The sequence below is a fragment of the Suncus etruscus genome, chromosome 15 (assembly GCF_024139225.1).
Source record: "Suncus etruscus isolate mSunEtr1 chromosome 15, mSunEtr1.pri.cur, whole genome shotgun sequence".
Taxonomy (NCBI): Eukaryota; Metazoa; Chordata; class Mammalia; order Eulipotyphla; family Soricidae; genus Suncus; species Suncus etruscus.
The window spans coordinates 91,765,381-91,779,130 of NC_064862.1; the positions used below are offsets into that span (position 1 = coordinate 91,765,381).

Consider the following 13,750-nt stretch of genomic DNA (forward strand, 5'->3'; position numbering starts at 1 on the left):
GACCGAACCCCCTGGGGACTGGCTACCCCCTAATACAACTATGGGCAGGTGAGGAAGGTCTCAGCAGGACTTTAGGGGTCTTGGGTGAAGAATTTGGTTTGCCCCTGAAAAGCGAACAGGCTCTGTCTGGCAGTTGATACCCGCCTGAGTTCCTTCTGGTCACCGAGACATGATGGGGTTAGGGCTGGTGAATGAGGCACCCCAGGGACCCCCCAGTCATCTTGGACCCCCTGGTTGTTCTTGTGCTCCTATCACTTCTTTTTATTTGTTTTGGTTTTTTGCTTTTTGGGCCACACCCAGCAGTGCTCAGAGGTTACTCCTGACTTGACTCTGCACTCAAAATCTCTCCTGGCAGGCTCAGGGAACCATATGGGATGCTGGCAATCGAACCCGGGTCTGTCCCGGGTTGGCAGGATGTAAGGCAAATGCCCTGCCACTGTGCTATCACTCCGGCGCCTCACTTTTTTTTGTTTGGGGGCCACATCTGGGTAATACTTAGGGTTCATTCCTTGCTCTGTGTTCTGGAATCAGACTCTGGGTACCATATGGGATGCCGGGGATTGAATCCAGGTCAGCTGCGTGCAAGGCAAAGCCCTTCCCACTGTGCTGTAGCTTGGGCCCCACACGCGGGTCACCTTGTGGCTTTGATCTCTTCCTTCTCCCTGTCCAGTGTCATGTCCCCAACTCCGCACCCAGACTCACGCCGGGCACCCGGGATGTGAATGAATAACTATGAAGAGAAAAGGAGTTGAAATCACCTATCCCCCAACTCCCTGTATGCCAACCCTGAACGCAATGGGAGTCTTGCATGCACCCCAATTTGTGAGGAAATATGAGGTCTGACTCTGCATTTAGTGGGGTTCCCACCATTGACCCCAACTCTGCAGATAGTGTGAGTCCTGTCCTACACCCAACTCTGCAGAGAATGTGGGGGTCCATCTCTGCATGTTTTGGGGTTGCTCTCTTGTGGCCCGGACACTGCAGGAAGTGGGGGTTCCCGTCACTCTCCCTGAGGGTCTTTCATATGCCAGGGCCTTCCCTGTGTGGGATCCTCCAGTCCTGGCCTGGGAACACCCCTTTATCCCTCCCTGTCCTGCCTGAGTTGCCTCTTCCTACGTCGGAGATCTCAGTTGCCCAACTGTAACCTTCAGAACCCCAGACTCAGAAGCAGGATGGGGGTGATGGTGGCTTGAGGGATCTACTCTGTATTTTTTATTTTGTTTTGTTTTTTTGGCAGTGCTCAGTGGTTACTCCTGGCTGTCTGCTCAGAAATAGCTCCTGGCAGGCATGGGGGACCCTATGGGACACCGGGATTCGAACCAACCACCTTTGGTCCTGGATCGGCTGCTTGCAAGGCAAACGCCGCTGTGCTATCTCTCCGGGCCCGAGGGATCTACTCTGTAGGTGCTGGCCTGTGACCCCCCCCCAGTTCTTGCCCACAGGTCTTGCACTCAGCCCTCCTCTCTGCCTCCACGACCTTTGCAGGGTCCTGCCCTCCCACACTCCCTTCTTTTCAGAGGGGCCCTTTGGCTTTATGAGGGGTGTTGGACAGCAGAGCTGGGGTCACCAGGGTCACCCTGCTCCTATCCTCAGTCATCTCCCCGCTTCCCCTCACTGATCTGAGTCTCCCACCACGCTAAAAGTTCTGGCAGCTTCCCACGTTGCGCTGGGAGTGACCTGTCTCCGCACGGGGGTGGGGGCTCCCAGCCATTTCGGGAAGGGGTGCCGAGTGAGGACCCGGACCCTCCCCAGGGCCATTCGGTCCCTGCTGGCCACCCCCAGTCCCTTCCGCCCAGCGCTGACAGATGTGTTAATTTCCCAAGCAGGGAGACTGGGCCTCAGGGGGGAGAACTTCTGGGGGCCCCTCGGGACCTCTTTCTCTGGAACAAAGAGAGGGAAATCTTGCCGTTCCTCGCTGCTTCTCAGGCTCTGGGGACCCTGAGGGTTTGGGGTACAGTGGGAAGGGCTTGGCGTGCTGGACAGCAGGGGGGACAGTCTGTCTGGATATGGAAAGGGGGGTTCTGGGAGACTCTGGGCATGTAGGGGGAGCCGTGGCCATACCTTGTGTCCTGAGGCTCCAGCTGCCTCTTGGGGGCCCTTGTGCCGCCTGGAGGGTCCAGCCACTGCCCTGACTGACAAGGTTATCTTGGCCCATAGCCTGGGTACCCAAACCTGCCTCTCGGGGGTCCCCAAAATGGGTCCTGGACAGGTTGGACTGTGCCGTCCTCAGCACTGGCCTCCTCAGAAGGGGATCTCAGGATGTCTAGTGGAGAGAGGCCTATAAGGGGGCTCCTCAGTGTCCTAGCTGGGTCCCAGTGCAGCCTTTCCGAGAAGGGGCGTCACACTGCAAACAGGTAAACTGAGGCATGGGGTAAGTGGGGGGGGGGGAAGCACTGGTGCAGGTTTGAACCCTGGTCCCTCCATGTGAGGACAGGATGAATCAGAGGCCCCAAGTCTGTGCCTCAGTTTCCCTGTGGGCTTCCTGCTCCAGAAAGCTCACCGGGCTTTCCTGCGGTCAGAGAAGCCCGTGACCCCCTCAGATCTTTGAATTTTGCCTGTCTTCGAATCTCACCAGCTAGAACCCCCACATCTCCCTTTGGAGGTGCCAACCCTGTCTCAGGAATCGGGGGACTCTGCAGGGAGGGTCCAGGTGCGGGGCTGTGCCAGGGGTTTGCATAATTCAAGGGACTCTAGGGGACCCATATATTCTTGGGGTGTCAGGTATCTGCCAGAATCAGTGAATCTGGGGGCAGCAAAGTTTAGGTCTCTGAAGTTCTTACGTTGGAGTGTCTGAATGTTTAGGGAAGTCTGGGTTACCCACATGCTTTGGGTGATATTTGGGGGCCAGGATGTGTGCCAACCCCATTTTTAAGGGTGTTTCACACATCTAGGGGGTTCTGGGGCACTCTGCCTATATTTCAAGGCCCCCTCACCCCCACCTTATTGGAAGTGAACGAGTGTGAATTTCCTCTGCCCTGCAGTGGCTCCCCCAACCTTGGCAGGACCCCCTAGGAGCTGAACCCTGCTGAGGTCAGGGCACCGTGACCCTGAAAGCGACCTAGTCCAAAGAGGCTCTCCCCACCACACGGGGTGGGGGGGAACTGAGGTTCGGGGAAGCCTTGTGGTGTGAGCCCCCCCACCTCACACTGCCCCCAGGGAGGGTCCAGGTATGGGGTCGAGGCGAGTCTCGGGGGTGGCACAGCATGGGGGTGCTTCCTGTCTCCCTAATGAGGTACTCAGGGAGCAGCTGATGAAACCGCAGCCGCGGTTGCGTGAGAGAGCGAGAGAGCGAGCGAGGCCCCGTCCCCCCACCTGCCTCTCCTCACTCCCCTCCCCTCCTCGGGGCTCCTGGGCTCTGTTGCCTTGGCGGAAGCCCCCCATTACAGCACCTCCTTCTTCAGGCCTGGCTGTTTCCAGGCAGCAGCTTGTTTGGGCCAGGCACACCAATTCTCGCCATGGGGGGCTCCCTGGAATTTTCCTCCATTCCCCCCAACTCTGCTCAGATGTAGGGATCAGGGCTCCTTCAACAGATGGTCCCCCTGGGCCACCAACACTCATGCCACAACGGCTGCTCAGCCCCCTGATACCCAGGTTGGCACCCCCAACCCCAACTCCAGGTCACAGTGCCCACCCGCCATCTGGGCCTGTTGTAGACCCTTCTGGAAGGGAGTGGCCGACACATGGGGTCTCCAGTTGGGCTGTGGGACTCCCACAATGTCCCATTCTGGTTTGCAGCCACAGAATTTGGGGGGTTCTTGGGTATCACATCCCCCCAGAGGGAGGGACTCGGACTCTCGGCTGGGTGATGCTGGAGACACTTGTTCTTTCTGTCTCTGTGTCTGTTTCTGTCTGTCTCTGTTTCTCTGTCTCCACCTATCTGTCTCTCTGTCTCTCTTCTCTTTCAATGTCTCTGTCTCTCAGAATCTCTGAACAAAATCTGATTTTACAGATTTTTACAGAAGTGATAGCCCATTGGGAAGGCATTTGCCTTGCATGCGGCCAATCCGGGTTCGATCCCTGGCATCCCGTTGGAACCTCCATTCTGCCCTGAGTGTCTCTCAGCACAGTGCAGGAGAAACCCCTGAGCGTTGCGGGTGTGACCACAAAAACTACAGGGTAGTTTCCTCCACACGTTTCCCTCAGCTTCTGCTGCCCGCAGTGATGCCAGGTCGGGTGACGGGGTTGAGGGCCTCCTCAGAGCCCGCAGGGGCCTCACCTTGGTTGAGGCCGCCATCAACCGTCATCATATTTGGCTTTGCCTGGCTGAGATCCCTGGAGGCCCCAAGAATAGGCAGGTGGGGTCTGTGGTGGGGGGCTACGTCCGATTCTGACTTGTGCTTTTGGAGGCCAGAGGGTGCCTGAGGATCTTCGAGTTTTGTGGGAGACTACCCCAGCTTAAACCTCTTTTTGTCCCGTGACTCCAACCAAAGCCAGTGAGGGGCTTCCTCCTGCGGGAAGTCCTTCTGGGTTTAGGCTTCCTCCTGAAGGCAGTCCTCCTGGCTTCTGACCCCCATTCTCTGGCTGGATGTGCACATGTGTGGGGTGGCAGGGGAGACCATCTCCACCCCCCAAATCTTCACCCCACCTCGTGCCTTCCCGGCCCCCCACTTCCGGCTCGCGGTTGGTTGGTCCCCACCACGCTGACATCTGGGCAGACCAGCCCCTGGGGTACGTCTGTGGCGGGGCCGGGTATTTGCATGCGGGGACAGACCCGTGCGGGCCGGCGCTGCCTCCCACGCCCACGGCATGCACACCTGGCCGCACGCGGCCCCACCGCGTGCAGTATTTGCATGCGTGTATTTCTGGGCCCGGAGTGTGGGGGCGGCAGAGAGGGAAGTTGGGGGCACCTGTCCGGTCCATGCATCTCCTCCTCCCCGAAGCCCCATTGTCGGTCTGTGGGAGGCAAAGCTGTCCAGGGCGGAAAGGGGCGCGGGTTTTTCAAGCTGGCCAGGGCAAAAGCGCTTGTGATATGTGGGTGGAGAAAGGTGGGCCTGAGGTGGGCAGGGTCCGAGCCTTCTCCCAAGGCATTGGGTGCAGAGAGGGGGGAGTGCTGGGGGAGGACTCTGGTGATCATGGATGAGGATTGGGGTGGGGGGTCTCGGGCATCTAAGCTGGAGGACCCAGAGCCAGGTAGGTGCCCAACTGGGCCTACGGGCCCGTTCGAACCAAGGAGGGAATGACTTGGGGGGACCCTTAGAAGCTACAGGGGGGCCTGACTCAGAGGGGCTTGGCCTGGCCTCTCCCTCTGAACCTTAGGCTGCTCCCCCAGGACAGAAATGTTCCCCAGCTGTGACATGCCCAGAGAGACCTCCACCCCTCCTCTCCTTGTCCTGCTCCTCCTCTTCGAAGCACCTGCCCTTCCCTCTGCCTGAACCCACTTCCCCTCTGTCTCTCCCTCTCCCTGCCCACCCCAAGTGTCCCCAATGTCCCGTCTAGAACAGGGACAGGCTGAGCGTCATGAGCAGTCGGACCCCGCCAGCCAACGCCCGGCCCAGATTCCCCAGAGAATTGGGGGTGTCGGGGGCATTTCCGGACTCATCTCGGACGATGCCTCCTGAGAAGTGCCCCCTCCCGTGCTCCCCAGGGTGACTGGCTGGAGGGCACATCCCAGCCGTGGGAACGCTCCCATCCCCGTCAGGGGCTTAAAATTAGCTCCAGGTTAAATTTAGCACGTCGGGCAGGACTGGGGGGCAGGACAGGGGGGTATCTGCCACCCAATTCACAGCAGTCCTGAGAGGGGTGGGGATCACAAGGCAGCAGAACAGGGACCCAGGAGCTGGGTACAGTTTCTTCCAGGCCAGGGTGAATGTTCTAGAAAGCTGGAGGGAAGGTGGCCAGGCATTTTGCCTTGCACATGGCCAACCCGGATTAGATCCCAGGCATCCTATAGGGAACCCTTAGCTCCAAGCCAGGAGTTAGCCCTGAGCACTGCTGCATATGGTCCAAAAACCAAAAAGAAAAAAAAAATTTTTTTTTTTTTGGTTTTTGGGCCACACCCGGCGGCACTCAGGGGTTACTCCTGGCTATCTGCTCAGTAATAGCTCCTGGCAGGCACAGGGGACCATATGGGACACCGGGATTCAAACCAATCACGTTAGGTCCTGGATCGGCTGCTTGCAAGGCAAACACCGATGTGCTATCTCTCCAGGCCCAAAAAAGAAAATTTTATGAGGGGCCGGAGCTTGGAGGTAGAGTGTTTGCCTTGCCTACAGAAGGTTGGTGGTTCGAATCCTGGCATCCTAGATGGTCCCCCAAGCCTGCCAGGGGCGATTTCTGAGCATAGGGCCAGGAGTAACCCCCTGAGTGCAGCCAGGTGTGACTCAAAAACTAAAAAAGAAAAAGTAGTTATGAAAAAGAAACAGTAGAGGATCAGAGAGATAGCATGGAGGTAAGGCGTTTGCCTTTCATGCAGAAGGACGGTGGTTCGAATCCCGGCATCTCATATGGTCCCCCGAGCCTGCCAGGAGCAATTTCTGATCATAGAGCCAGGAGTAACCCCTGAGCACTGCCAGGTGTGACCCAAAAACCAAAACAAAAAAAAAATAGAATAGAAAAGAAAAAAGAAACAGTAGAAAGGGGGACAAAGTGATAGTGCAGCGGTAAGGCGTTTGCCTTTCACTCAGCTGACCTGGGACAGACCGAGGTTCGATCCCCGGCATCCCATATGGTCCCCCAAGCCTGCCGAGAGCGATTTCCGAGCACAGAGCCAGGAGGAACCCCTGAGCACCACTGGGTGTAACCCAAAGAAAACTTAAAAAAAAAGAAAAGAAAAAGAAAATTTTGATAATACGGAGCTGGAGAACAGTGGGGAGAGCACTTTCCCACCAGCCTGGATCCGATCCACAAATTCCCTGATCAACCCGCCCCTGGAATGATTCCTGAGCAGAGACCCAAGAATCAGCCCTGTGCACTGCCCGGTGAGGCCCCCCACCCAAGTCTGAAGATAACTTGGATAATTCAGAGGCTTGTTGCCCCCCAGTGGAGGCAAGGAGGGGGCATTGCTCACAGGGGGAATGGAATGTTCTGGAACTATCAGAATGTAAGGGCCTTCACCCTCCATCATCCCCATCTTCATCTTCATCAATTAGAAACTATCACTGGTGCTGGAGAGGTAGCACAGCGGTGTTTGCCTTGCAAGCAGCCAACCCAGGATCAACGCTGGTTCGAATCCCGGCATCCCATATGGTCCCCCGAGCCTGCCAGGAGCAATTTCTGAATGTAGAGTCAGGAGGAACCCCTGAGCGCTGCTTGGTGTGACGTTAAAGCCAAAAAAATAAAAGAAACTATCACTGTCCCTTTATAAAGGGGCAGGTCTGTCCCTGGATTCCCCTCATAGCCATCCCCTATGCACCCCAGTTTCCACAGCCCTCCACCAACACTGTTGGGGAGGATTGGGGGGGGTCTTAGTGTGGTCCCCACCAGCCTTGTACCTCCGGTTCCTGCTTCCATGGGCAGAGGCCCCCCACCCCGTGCCCCTCGACTCCATTTGCAGTGCCTGATGCAGTCACCTACCCTAGGCCACTGGCCGAGGCTCCCCGGGACCCCTGTGCCCTCACAGGGTGGAGCGGAAGGGGCACACTCTAGCTCCAGAGTGACCCCAGGTCGTGGGGGATAGGGGGTGCCCCCTCTGCTCTGCACCCACCTTGTCCTTTCATTCCCTCTAGGCCCAATACACTGCCCAGCCTGGGACGATGGGGAGGAAAAAAATCCAGATTTCCCGCATCCTGGATCAACGGAACCGACAGGTACGCAGGGAGGAGGAGAGAAGAGGAGAGGGTTAGGGGTGCCCACCCCACCCCCCGTGTGTCCCTGTGTCAAGAGGAGACCAAGCTCCCGCTCTGAGCAGAAGGCTCTCGAACCCCCCCATCCCCGGGGAGGCTTGAGAGGAAGTGTGGGTGCCTCTGGGCTGATGCTGGTTCCCACAGGCGGCTTTGCACGCAGGAGGCGCGGGTTCGAGCCCCCAAGCACCACTGAAGGCAATAAGGGCCTCAGCACAGAGCCCAAATCCCAACACAACCACCAAGGGGAAAAATAGCCAAAGGTCAGGGTGGAGGCATAGCACAGTGGGTAAGGCGCTGACCCTGCAGCAGGCCACGGCAACAGGGTTCGACCCTGACATCCCATCCGGTTCCCTGAGCACCGACAGGAGTTATTTCTTTTTTTTTTTTTTTGATTTTTGGGCCACATCCGGTGACGCTCAGGGGTTACTCCTGGCTATGTGCTCAGAAGTTGCTCCTGGCTTGGGGGACCATGTGGGACGCCGGGGGATCGAACCGAGGTCCGTCCAAGGCTAGCGCAGGCAAGGCAGGCACCTTACCTTTAGCGCCACCGCCCGGCCCCAGGAGTTATTTCTGAGCGCAGAGCCAAGAGGAACCCCTGAGCGCCGCCAGGTGTGGCCCCTAAACCCACAAAACAAAAACAGACTAAATGAGAAAAGGACTGCCGAAGGAGAGGACACTGGGGGGCAGGATTTGAAGCATCCCTAGGAGTTTACCCTAGGAGGTGAGATGAGGAACCAGGGCCTGTCTGAGAGAAGAGCTCCACAGCCTGGGTGTCCGTCCGGCAGAGCCCCCTCCCGCCTCGAGCCCATCCCCTGCCACCGTCACCCACCCACCCTCGGGCGGTCCCCCCAGGTGACATTCACCAAGCGCAAGTTCGGGCTGATGAAGAAGGCCTACGAGCTGAGCGTGCTGTGCGACTGCGAGATCGCCCTCATCATCTTCAACGGCGCCAATCGCCTCTTCCAGTACGCCAGCACCGACATGGACCGCGTGCTGCTCAAGTACACCGAGTACAGCGAACCCCACGAGAGCCGCACCAACGCCGACATCCTGCAGGTGGGCGCCCCAAACGAGGGAGCCCGAGCACAGAGTCGGGAGTCAGCCCTGGCCAGAGTCGGGAGTCAGTCCTGAGTGCAGGGCGGACCAGGAGAGGGCCCTGAGCCCAGACTCAAGAATGATCCCTGAGGGGCCAGAGCGGTGGCGCAGGGTGTAAGGCGTCTGCCTTGCCAGCCCTAGCCTAGGACAGACCGAGGTTGGATCCCCCAGCGTCCCATATGGTCCCCCAAGCCAGGAGGGATTTCTGAGCGCAGAGCCAGGAGTAACCCCTGAATGTGACTGGGTGTGGCCCCCAAAACAAAACAAAACAAAACAAAACAAAAAAAGAATGATTTCTGAATGCAGAGCCTGGAGTAACCCCTGAGCACTGCCAGATGTGGTCCAAAAACCAAATAAAATAAAATAAAATAAAGAGAGTGATCTCTGAGCACAGAGCTGGGAGTCAGTCCTGAGCCTAGAGTCGAGTGATCCCTGAGCACTGAGTCAGGAGTTACCATGAGCACAGAGCCAGGAGTGAGCCGAAGGAGCCTGAGAGAGAGCGCACAGTGGGGACGGTGTTCGCCTTGCACATGGCTGACCCTGGTTCGATCTCCGGCATCTCAGCTCGGATCCAGCCCGAGCCCCAGCATCCCAGCCCCGGCTCAGCTGCGGTCCTCCAATCCTGCCAGGAGTGATGCCCGAGCACAGAATAAGGAGTTGTGCCCCCTGAGCACTGGTGTGGCCCAAAAACCTTAAAATAAAATAAAGCCAACAGTCCTGAGAAGTCGGGCTGGCGTTGCCTGGTCTCTCTTGGCTCTAACCCCAGAGGCTCCTGTAACCCCCCACCCCACCTTGAGACACCCCCAGACTCTGTCAGATCTTCCTATCCACCAGCGCCACTCACCCTGTCTTTCTCACCCGCAGACCCTGAAGCGGAGGGGTGTGGGCCTCGAGGGGCCTGAGCTGGAGCCTGAAGAGGGGCCTGAAGGCCCCAGTGAGAAGTTTCGACGGCTGGCAGGGGATGGGGGTGACCCGGCCTTGCCCCGACCCAGGCTCTACGTAAGTGTCCCCACTGTTCCCCTCACCTCCTAGACCCCAGGACTGGACGGCAAGGTCTGAGAGAGGGAGCTGAGGGGCAGGGTGGCCTGGGGCTTGGAGGAGGAGTGGGCACTGTGGCTAGGGCTCTGAGGGATGCATAGGAGATCAGCAGGCTTCTGGTAGTTTTCTTGCTGTTTCTTATTGCCAAACACCCTGGGATGGTGAGGGGGCAGACAGTCACAGACAGAGGGGTCAGGCCTCAACAGAGGCAGGAAGGAGGGTGGAACCTTCCAGAAGATTCAGCCCCATCCTTGCGCTCACGGTGCCCACTTTGCTTGCTGCCCACAGCCGGTGGCTCCCACCATGCCCAGCCCGGATATGGCTTATGGGGCTCTGCCGCCCCCCAACTGTGACCCCTGCGGGCTCGGGGAGGCCCTGCCCCCCCACAATCGACCTTCCCCCTTCCGGCCCGCGGTCCCCAAAGCTGGGCCAGCAGGTAAGTGAGGGCTGCAGGGAGGAGAAGCGGCTGGTGGGTTTTGGGGGGCTCCTGGAAACCAGACTGAAGTGGGGTTCTTCCTGCTGTCTGCAGGCCTGGCCCCCCACCCTCTCTTCTCCCCGGGACACCTCACAAGCAAGACGCCTCCTCCATTGTACCTGGCAGCTGATGGGCGCAGGCCGGACCTGCCTGGGGCTCGGGGGGCGCTGGGCACCCCGGTAAGTGAGCAGCAGCAGGGGCAGAGCTGGCGGGGCCCACAAGGGGGCTGGGCACCAGCCTCAGTTTCCCTCTCTTCTTCACCCTCACAGCGAGGCCTCTATGGGGCTCTGCAGAGTCCAGGCTCAGCCGCTGTCCCTGGACCTGCCCTGGCGACCTTCCCCTTCTTGCCGGCGGGTCCCCCAGGTACGCGTCCCCCCACCTGCCTCGTGCCTTCCAGGGTGAGGGGCTCCCCCAAAGTTAGGGTCTCAACTTCTCCCTCCTGCTCCCCCAGAATACGGTCTGGATGACCCTCCTCCGCACCCCGGCTTGCTGCAGCCCCCCCTGACCGCCTGGCAGCCCCCCAGACCCGATGGACCCCCGGCCGCACCCACCCAGGCCAGGTAAGTGTGAGTGGGTCCCCAAATCTAGGAGTTTGGGGGGAGTCACCCCCGCTGCGAGTTGCTGTTGCCCTCTAGAGTCCAGGAGCAGTACTGCATCCATCGAGGGAGGAAGGTGGGAAGGAAGGGGTGCTATTTTGGGGGTGTCACTATTTGGGGGGCCCAGGAGGGATGCTGAACCCTCCTTTTCCCGAAACCCTTCTATCTTCATGAAACTCACACCCCGTCTCCTTTCTACCGTCTTCTCTCTTTCATCACTCTTTTCTGTCTGTCTCTCTGTCTCTCTATTTCTCTTTATCTCTGTCTGTCTCCCTGTCTATGTCTCTCTCCCTCTCTGCAGTGGAGGCCGTGTCCTAGGCCAGGAGGGACCCCCCGCCCGTGGCTCGTCCCCATCCAGCCCTCCGGTCAGCATCAAGTCAGAGCGCCTGTCGCCCACTCCGGGGGGCCCCGGGGACTTCGCCAAGACCTTCCCATACCCCTTGCTGCTGGCGCGGCCCCCCACAGAGCCCCTCCGGCCTGGGCCCGCCCTGCGCCGGCTGCCTTCGGCTGACACTTGGCTCCGGTAGTGGGTGCTGGAACTTGGGGGCCCGTGTCCCAACTCCGTGTGTGTGTGTCCCCAATAAAACCTGCCTGGCACCTGCTTAGCCCCACCCTCTCCCCTCCTGCGCTGGGGTGCTCCCTGCAGCGTCTCTGGGATTCCTGAGGGATGGGAATGATGGGGAGTAGGTCTGGGGGTGTCCTAGAAGCAAGCAACTACTTTGGGGTTGTATGTCTTCGCTCCTCTCTGGGGTAGCACAGAAATACCCAGAGCCCCACAGATCTCCTGGCCAAGGGCAGCTGTGATTGGGCATCATCAGGGGACCCACTGACTCGGGGTGTGAGGAGGACCCCCCCCCCAACCGGCAGGGTGGATCAAAGACACCAAGGGCTTTGGAGGCCCCCCAAGTGGGGTTGTTGACCACCTGCCACATGGAGGCGCTGTGATACAGGATTGTAAAATCCCTCCTAGGAGGAGCACTGGAGAGAGAGCATTCTCGGAGGGTGTGGAGGGCGTTCTGCTTCACTTCCTGGCACCATGCATGGTCCTCTGAACCCGCCAGGCCTGAGCCCAGAGCCAGGTGCCAGCCCTGAGTACCATAGGGTGAGGCCCAAACACAGAAAACATGGGATCACGTTCCTGAAGAGGGGAAGGTGAGGGTACCATTTGAGCCTCCTGGGCTCAGAATCTTCCTCCAGAAATCGAGTCTCCTCCATCGCCTAGGACTGGTGAAGGGCTCACAAAACAGTGCTCCAGCCCCCCATTACTGGTCTCTGTTTTTTACTGGGTTCCCTTTTCCTTACCCTCTGCCACCCCCAGAATCTTTAGATCTCTCTTGACTGCCCCCAGAGGCATCTGTGGGCCCCACAGTGAGTTGCAGGAGGCCCCAGGAGCATTCACCCCTGTGTTCACCGTCATCTCGCAAGAGGACTCTCAAACACACACACCCTAAAGGAGGCAGCCCCACCCCATTCCGCACACTCTTCGGGACACACTTCTCCTGAGATGAGTTTTAGGAGACCTTTGTGCTCAAAGATTTTTCCTCTGAGCATGGCAACATCAGAATTCCCAAGTGTGACCATTGGTTCTTTTTTTTTTTTTTTTTTTTTTTTTTTTTTTTGGGTCACCCCCGGCAGTGCTCAGGGGTTACTCCTGGCTGTCTGCTCAGAAATAGCTCCTGGCAGGCACGGGGGACCATATGGGACACCGGGATTCGAACCAACCACCTTTGGTCCTGGATCGGCTGCTTGCAAGGCAAACACCGCTGTGCTATCTCTCCGAGCCCGACCATTGGTTCTTAATCCAGCATGACTTGCCAGAGATGGGCCCCAAAACTTGTATTTGGGGCCCGGAGTGATGAAGTACAGTAGGCGAGGGTGCTTGACTTGAGCCCTGGTTTTGCAATTGACCTGGTTCCATCCTTGGGTTCTCATATAGTCCCACCAGGAGTAACTCCTGAGCACAGAGACAGGAGTCACCCCTGACCATCACCGGGTGTGGCACAAAAACAACCCCCCAATAAAAAACATCCCGATTTATGGAGCCTGAGCAATAACACACTGGGGAGGGTGTTTGCCTTGCATGCTGCCAACACGGGTTCAATCCCAGCATCCCCCCGAGGCTGCCAGGAGCAATCTCTGAGCGCAGAGTCAGGAGGAACCCCTGGGCGCCGCCTGTTTTGTTTGTTTTGGGTCAGCAGTGCTCAAGGCTTACTCCTGGCTCTGTGCTCGGGGATCTCTCCAAGCGGGCACCATGGGATGTCAGGGGCTCGAACCAGGGTCGGCCCAAGCACCCTTCCTGCTGTACTATGACTCCAGTACGAAGTCAGATGTGTATGAACCCTCAATTAAGAGTCTCAGTTGAAGGAGTAGGAGTGATAGCACAGCGGTAGGGCGTTTGCCTTGCACGCGGCCAACCCCAGATGGACTCCAGTTTGATTCCCCGCATCCCATATGGTCCCCGAGGCTGCCAGGAGTATCGCCTAAGCGCCGCTGGGTGTGACCCAAAACAAACAGAAAAACAAACAAACAAACAAGAAAAAACACAAAGAGTTTGAGCTGACAGGGAGGGCTCCTAGTGCCGTGAACTTGAGTCAAGTCCTCCGTAGCAGGTTCTGGAAAGGGAATTGCAAACTCGGAACCGTTGAGTGGGAGGCAGAGCAGGATGAAGGCGACTTTCATAGATCTGCAAGGCAGAGAGACAGGTGCAGGGAGGCTGCGGGGTCCTTGAGGGGCCACAACTGAGTCCCCTGCGGTCTCGAACTACA

The 13,750-nt window shown here is 58.3% G+C and overlaps 1 protein-coding gene across 1 annotated transcript; it reads left to right on the forward strand.

The window, feature by feature from the left end:
* The first annotated feature begins 7,691 nt into the window (after positions 1-7,691).
* Positions 7,692-11,552, forward strand: MEF2B (myocyte enhancer factor 2B). Its single transcript, XM_049788497.1, has 9 exons — positions 7,692-7,745; positions 8,634-8,837; positions 9,741-9,875; positions 10,203-10,350; positions 10,444-10,553; positions 10,595-10,631; positions 10,663-10,752; positions 10,841-10,949; positions 11,287-11,552. The coding sequence occupies exons 1-9, from the start codon at positions 7,692-7,694 to the stop codon at positions 11,510-11,512; spliced, it is 1,113 nt and encodes a 370-aa protein (XP_049644454.1). The 3' UTR covers positions 11,513-11,552.
* The last annotated feature ends 2,198 nt before the right edge of the window (positions 11,553-13,750 follow it).